General features: G+C 39.9%; 1 protein-coding gene across 2 annotated transcripts in view; it reads left to right on the top strand.

The window, feature by feature from the left end:
- The window catches only part of CTSL (cathepsin L), a 6716-nt gene extending 4394 nt beyond the window's left edge, over positions 1-2322 (top strand). For both annotated transcript variants that reach the window (XM_006018455.3, XM_025197695.1), the window contains exons 6-8: positions 484-652; positions 984-1101; positions 1917-2322. In XM_006018455.3, coding sequence (XP_006018517.1) covers positions 484-652; positions 984-1101; positions 1917-2016 — 387 coding nt within the window. In that variant the 3' untranslated portion in view covers positions 2017-2322. The remainder of the gene's footprint in view (positions 1-483; positions 653-983; positions 1102-1916) is intronic.
- The last annotated feature ends 4817 nt before the right edge of the window (positions 2323-7139 follow it).

The following is a 7139-nucleotide window of genomic DNA, read 5'->3' as shown; positions in this document are numbered from 1 at the left end:
CCCCCCCCCCCCCCCCTTTTTTTTTTTCTCTCTTTCTGCCACCTTCCTAATAAACAAGGCAGCTTCCTTGCCATTCTTCTTCCCCTTCCTGATCCTTCCTCATGGGCTATTATTGCAGCCAAAATGCTGTTTTGCTTTCTTCCTTGCCTCTAAATCAGCTGTTGTGTTACCAGTCTCCCATTTCAAGAAAAGGATCTAATAGTTTCTCGGTACAGCTTTTCCATCTCTCTGGGGCAAAACACTATTTCGGGCTGAGTGGCTTTCCCAAGCTTGGTTGCATGTCTTCAGAATGTGTTTGTCAGAAGATCTTTTGTGAGACTGGCACTGTTTCCAATCTTACTCTGATATAAGGATTCAAAGTCCTTAATCTTAAAAAAAAAAAAAAAGGGATTGTTCAAGCAGGTTCACAATGTCCAGCTGCCAAACTGAACAAAGAAATTCATAGTAATTCGACACTTTTTTTTATTATTCTGTCTTCTATAGGATGATGAAGACTGCAAGTATAAGGCACAGTACAGTGCTGCTAATGACACTGGCTTTGTTGACATCCCACAAGGACACGAAAGAGCACTAATGAAAGCAGTGGCAGCCGTGGGTCCAGTCTCTGTTGCTATTGATGCAGGCCATTCATCATTCCAGTTCTATCAATCGGGTAAGGATTGTCTGACAACTTAAGATATAGTTGTGCTCTGTATCTGGCAGTTCAGTTTTGAATTGCTCTTTAGTTCAATTGTTGCAAAAATATAGTATTGCAGTTTATGCACAGAACTGCATTTTAGAAGACCTGACCCTGACCTTTTCTTCCGGTATGACCTGAATTTATAGGCTACAGTCCTTCAGTTGCTTTTCCTCCTGTTAAATGCTAATAACTGATGGCTTGAATTGAAACCACATCATTTACCATGATTTCATAGGAAATAACAAAAAGCAGCATTATTTCTTGCAAATATTGGAGTCCTAACTTTTACCTTCGCATTTTTTAGGTATTTATTATGAGCCAGACTGTAGCAGTGAAGATCTGGATCATGGTGTTCTGGTTGTAGGCTATGGCTTTGAGGGAGAAGATGTAGATGGAAAGAAGTACTGGATTGTTAAGAACAGGTATGCATCTTCTGTCTTTGGTTGATGCTCTTCTGCATTTGATTCCTTCTTTATGCAGTAAGAGATTCAGTACACTGGTGTATGTGGAGAGCCAATTAATGTGAAAGTTGTCTTCCATTTGAGCATGATAGAAGAAGAGGGAATACTGCAAAATTGGCACAACTTTCATAGTTACCTTTAAATGGAGACTCGTGTGAAGGGGCCTGCAGTTGTGCTGTTTGGATTATTGCTGAAACAGTCTTTAAGCGGCAGTTTCATTCTAACGTGCTTTGACCTGGCACGGTTTGGCCTGCTGAAAGCAAACCCAAAACTAGAGTACTCTGTAGTGAGATGCATTCAAGATTCAAATGACTTGTGCACTTTAGCCACATGGGTTAAGACAGACCTCCTAAATGCTGGGATAGGAGGCAGTCTAGCAGGTGCTAGAAGATGAGAGATGAGGTCATGGGGAGGAAGGGGGGAGGGAGTTGTCTGCTCCTCTAATCAGTTGTAGCTTTCTGATTGTTCTACTTTTGGGGGAAGTCAGTGGGTTAAGTTTTAAATGCCTTTGGATTCTCCATTCTTTCCACACCCAACATTGTTGCATGTAGTTAGAAAGAACTAAAGGGTTGCACCACAAGCTTGTGTGTTGCACTCTGCACAAATTGATATAATCTGTATTTTATCAATGCAGTATTTGGGTGGGGGGGGGTACTTCCCCCCCATAAAGCTGAAAAGTGATGTTTACCATTTTGTCCTTGGGATACATATGTATCCTGGTGCAAACTTGCTGGATCTTTTTATTAAGGCTAATCAAAGTGTCTCTCTCTTTCCAGCTGGGGAGAGAAGTGGGGTGACAAAGGATATATCTATATGGCTAAAGACAAGAAGAACCACTGTGGCATAGCGACAGCAGCTAGCTATCCACTGGTATAACTTATTGAAGAAGACCTAAGCATTTCCATGCAAGAGGGGTTTTAAACTGATTGACTGAACACATGTTGACACATGTGGTAGGACACTTGTATCTTCAGAGATTCAAGTTGTAACTTTTTTTAACTTGAGTTCTTTGAGTTTTTACATGTTGGTGATATGCCACCTGTTTAATGTAAATGTTGGTATGTAAACAGCATGCAATATTGCTGGCTTGAAGACTGCTTACTCAGACTTTGTATTATTCCTTTTTTAATTAATGTGCCCAAAAGTTTACTTTTTAAATAAACACTCAAATTCCAGTGTGTACAGGTGACTCTGCTTTCCTTTTTATATGTATTGACTGGGTTTTAAGAATGTCCATCCGATTTGTAAGTGATAGCATTATACAAAGCTTTGTGCACAGTTCACTTTAACCAGCCACTAAAATGTAGCTAGATGGAGAAATGGAAAAGAACGCTGTTTATAGTATGCTCCCTAGTATAGACTGCAAAGGGCAGGAAACCTTAAAATTACTGTAGGCAGCTGAAAAATACAATGATAGAACTCTGTGGGCTTCCATTTAAGAATGGGCTTGGCTGCAGTGGACAATTTTTAATAAGGCATATCAGTCATGTGATCTTGGAGCAAATGGACTGAGCTCCTTGTAACTCACCATCTCATTCCAGAGCTGGTACCCTCCATCTACTTCCAGCAGCACAAAAATAAACTTGTTTATACAAGTCGTATCTGATTCTGCTGCTATAATTGTGACCCTACAGCACATTCTAGAAAAGTGGGCCAGTGTCCTCTCTCTATCTTCTGAGAACAAAAGGGGAGGGGGAGTGTACATTTTTGTTTTATTTTTAACTTAATTTTAAAGTATTTGAAGCCATAGTTAAACACTAAAATCATATGTGGAAAATGCTATTCTGGAAAATACATTTCCACTCTGAGTTTCAAACTTTAAAAATGCAAGTGTAGGATAGTTAGCTTAAAAAAAGTAGTCTATATTTAGTATGCTTTCTAGAAAGTGGAAAAGCTGTTTCTCATTCGCTTCACTTTTTAAAACGCTTTTACAGGTAGTAATCTGGTCTCTTTTGGGTTTCCCTAATCTTCCTTCTCCCTTCCTCCCCAAGTAACGGATTGCTGAAATAATAATACCATCCAGTTTGTGTTGCAGTTGGAACCTTACTTGACCCATTTCAGCTGTTTTTTGTTTGGTCTTTCTAGCAGTAAAAACTGCACTAGTAAGCCTTATAATTGCAAAAAGGTTGGAAGGGCAGATTCACTTTAGGTTGTATCTAGCTAAAACCTTTAGGACAGTTGCTTGTATTGTGGTCATTTGGACAGTTATATGTTTGCACTTCGGCAGCTACAGTGGTACCAAACTACACCATGCATAACGATAAGACTAAGTTAGTGCATACACAAGAGCAGTTCTTATGTCCAAGTGTGTGGTGGTGGTGGTATGTATGTTGCTTTCAATCAGAAAAAACAAAGCCAAGGTAACACTGGAGTTGTGGGGAAACCATTAATTCTGAACCTTCTCATTTGGGGGACATCAGCTGTAACTATATAGCTGTTTTGAGCATGGTTTTTTGTTTTGCTTGCTCTGTCTTGCTTTCTGCTGGGGCTCTGGAAAATATATAAAGTACCAAACACATGATTGATTATTAATATACTAAAATTAAACAGTGCTAACTCTCATTTCCCCAAGAGAAGCTTCTGGGGGAAAAGGGCATAAGCAGTATCGGCACAAAGATGCTTGTTAAACAAATTTTGCTAAAATTTTTGAGACTCGGACTATGTACAAATGGAAACTGCAGAGGAAAAAGTATATTTTATGAACAGGGCTCAAACAACAGCCTTAATCTGTTTAATTATACTTAGGGTCTTCCTAGTCAGACGCTGTCTGATCATGAAATACAAGAGTTTAGAGAGTCACAGAATAAAGGGGGAAAGAGACTTTTCTGATGCTGTTCACTGGGAGTCCTGCAGAAAGGGACAGAAAAGGGCAAAGGTTGGACCAAGAACCCAAAGATTGCTGGAAAAAGCCAGAAAAACACAGCTCTAAAATTGAAAGGGGTTCCTACTTTCAGGAGGAAGTAAATAATTTTGTAAGAATTGAATACTACCTCTATACTAGATTAATCTCAGATCTGGTAATCCAAGTATTATTTTATTTTGCTTTACCTTTCTATTTGTCTTGGAGTAGAATATCAGGGTGTCAGGAGTATCTCCAGTCCTGTGGGTAGCTTTTGAATGCTTACATGGATGTTTTTAAATAAGTTTTGCCAAAGCATGTCTTTGCTATAGAACTTAAGTTGTCATATACATGCAACTTCTATTTAAACAGATTTAAGTTGCATCCATCTTCTGCTTCATAGTTATAGTAAATCCCTTTCCAACTGCCTTAACTTCTAAAGGAAACAAAATAACACTTTGGAAATGCTTATTTGCCATGCTCTCTAAGCAGGATACTTTGGATGGATCTCACAACAGTCTTGATCATGTTTACTAAATGCTTCAGCAAGCAACAATCACCTCATGCAAAAAGGAAATTGCATGTACTGTTTCTAGAAACAGTACATGCACAAATAAACTAAAAAGTTTTCCACAACCCACATCTTAGGCATTTTTACCCATGCAAGCGCTGGGCACCTTGAAAAGGGCTTGGTGCCGTGTTGCTTGCTTTGTCTGAGCAGCAAAATGTACGTCAGCATGCAGAAACCAGCGGTTGCACACTTTTGAACTAAAACGTATGTAGGTGCTTTAGTTCAACAGCGCACCGCCACTATTTTCTCTGTGCTGATGTGCATTTTGCTACTTATACAACTGCAAGTGACGTAGCACAGTGCACATCAGCTTGTGTGCAGAGTAGGCTCTATCTTAATAGTCTGTTACAATGTGCCAGATCTCCAGTGTGTCCGGACATGAAAAGGTATGTGTAGAAATGCCCATTATGCTGTTTTTAATCGGGAGTTTTTTATGGCTCTATATTACTAATACAAGCAATCCAACTAGTATTTTGTTTTATTTTTAAAAGATAATGATTCCTGATTAGGAGTCCTAGAAACCATAAATAAAGTGCCTCATTTAGTACCTGTGTCTACTGAAGCTTCTAACCTTACGTTTTGCAGTATCTGAACACTCTACAAGTAGACCTTAGAGTTCAACAATCTCTGTCCTTGGCCAAGGGTCTACACCAGGGGTCAGTAGTGTCTTCAGGTGCAATGCCAAAAATACTAGTAACTTTGACTTGATGTTGGCATGCTAAGGGCAAACTGGGGAAGCGCAGCCACTGCCCTATCCCTGACGTGTGCACACCAAGCAAAATGCCTTTGTGTGCATGTGTGCCAGGAGTTACCTACCCCTGGTCTAAACCATAATAGCTAATGTGCCAGAAAAACCCACATGTACCATCTTTACACTTTCTACATACTTCATGGCCAAACTGCATATTTGTGGACAGAATTGAATTAAGCTACAAGCCTGTTGCTGGCAGTTCTACATATGATTTGGGACCACAGCTCAGTTCCACCTATACTGTCATGATGTCCTGATTTAACTACAATGTGGTGTAGGTTTATAATTGTACCGGTTGTGGGTGGGCAGTTCTTGTGGCCATGGGATCTTATTCTAAAAATGACTCGGGAATAATAGTTTTTCTGATCTAATTGACAAATGGCTGTTTCTGTGTGTCTAACAATCATATGACCTATTGCATATATTCGCAAGGATAAGCTAGTTCATGAAAACAATGAAGGATTACCATTCATCCAGGAAGAGCTGTTCTTGAAACTGCAAAAACAAGTGTACCTATACAGCTTGTGAGAAGCTAACCCTTCTAACCCCTGATACGTTTGAAATGTTTTTCTTTGCGTGGGTGCTGTGATCACCTAAGCTCCTGACATTGCCCACTTATGGAGAACATTACATTTTGGAGAAAAGTGGGTGGCGCCGTGATAAAATATATTTTATTCTCCAGCTTTGTGAAGCTTAATTTGAACCCTCACAAAAATGTTTGATTTGAAACCATGTTTTTTTTAATGATTGAAGTCCTTATGATTGCATAAAACTCTGTGTCCAGTGACTTGCAAAGGTACAAATGTTTCCTTAATTAGGTTCTACTGCAGAAATGAATCAACCAAATGTCTTGAGGCAGACAGGAATGAGGAAATGGTCTTTACGTAGGCATGTTAGAATATGCTCATGGAAGTCAGTCTTTGAACATAAAAAAAGTATCAGTTGCTTTTAGTAACTGTCTCTCTCTCTCTACACATTCTATAATTATTCATCATGCTTATGTTTGTATATAAAATAGGACAGGGGTGGTGGGGAATTATTTTGGCCTGGGGGCTGCATAGGAAGTTTTGATGAGCTGTCGGAGATTGGTCAGCACCCCACCTCTTTCCACCTCATTCCTGCGCAACAACTCGCGGAAAATCTGTGTGGGATGGGGCCGTGGGCAGGCAGGGAGCGGTGTTCAGGAGTAGGATGGGTGATCTGCTCCTTGCACACCCCTGCCCAGTGGAGGAGGTAGGGCACTAGAAATGTAAGCTAAAGTTAGAAATAGACCTATAAGTACAGCCTGTATGATTGCCAAAACACAGAGTACCACTAGCCATGACAGAGCTATTCAAAGAGAGTTATTAAACCAGTGAAAATTAACACTGACTGGATCAGCAGCCTGGTAGTGGTAAGAAAATCATTTGATAAACTGAGGATCTACATATATATAAAACCTTTTAGCAAGGCTTTGAAAAAAAAGCCATTATCCTTAGCTTACTTTTAAAGACAATGCTCCCTGAGCTATCTAATTGTGGTACCACAGTATGCCCAGAGACATTTTATTTTTGGGCACCAGTGGTTTGACTCCTTTCCCTAGATGGTGGCAGTAGAGTTTTATGATTTCTGTAGTCCGTGCATAAACTATAAACTCTGGGAATAGATGGTAAATTTAGAAAATAGTGGATCCTTTCTTAGCTTTTCTTTCATCCCATTCCCAAAAAGGCACATTGTCTTCTGTCCCTTGGCTCAGCAGAACCATACTGATTTCTTTTTCTTTGGGCTAGAGCAGGGGAGGCTAACTTGCACAAGTGCCACAGGTAGCCCGTGTGTGTGGCATGTGGCAGATAGGGACA

The sequence above is a fragment of the Alligator sinensis genome, unplaced genomic scaffold, assembly GCF_000455745.1.
Source record: "Alligator sinensis unplaced genomic scaffold, ASM45574v1 scaffold240_1, whole genome shotgun sequence".
Lineage (NCBI taxonomy): Eukaryota > Metazoa > Chordata > Crocodylia > Alligatoridae > Alligator > Alligator sinensis.
Note: the sequence above shows the minus strand (reverse complement) of the source record. Positions and strands in the feature narration are given on the sequence as shown.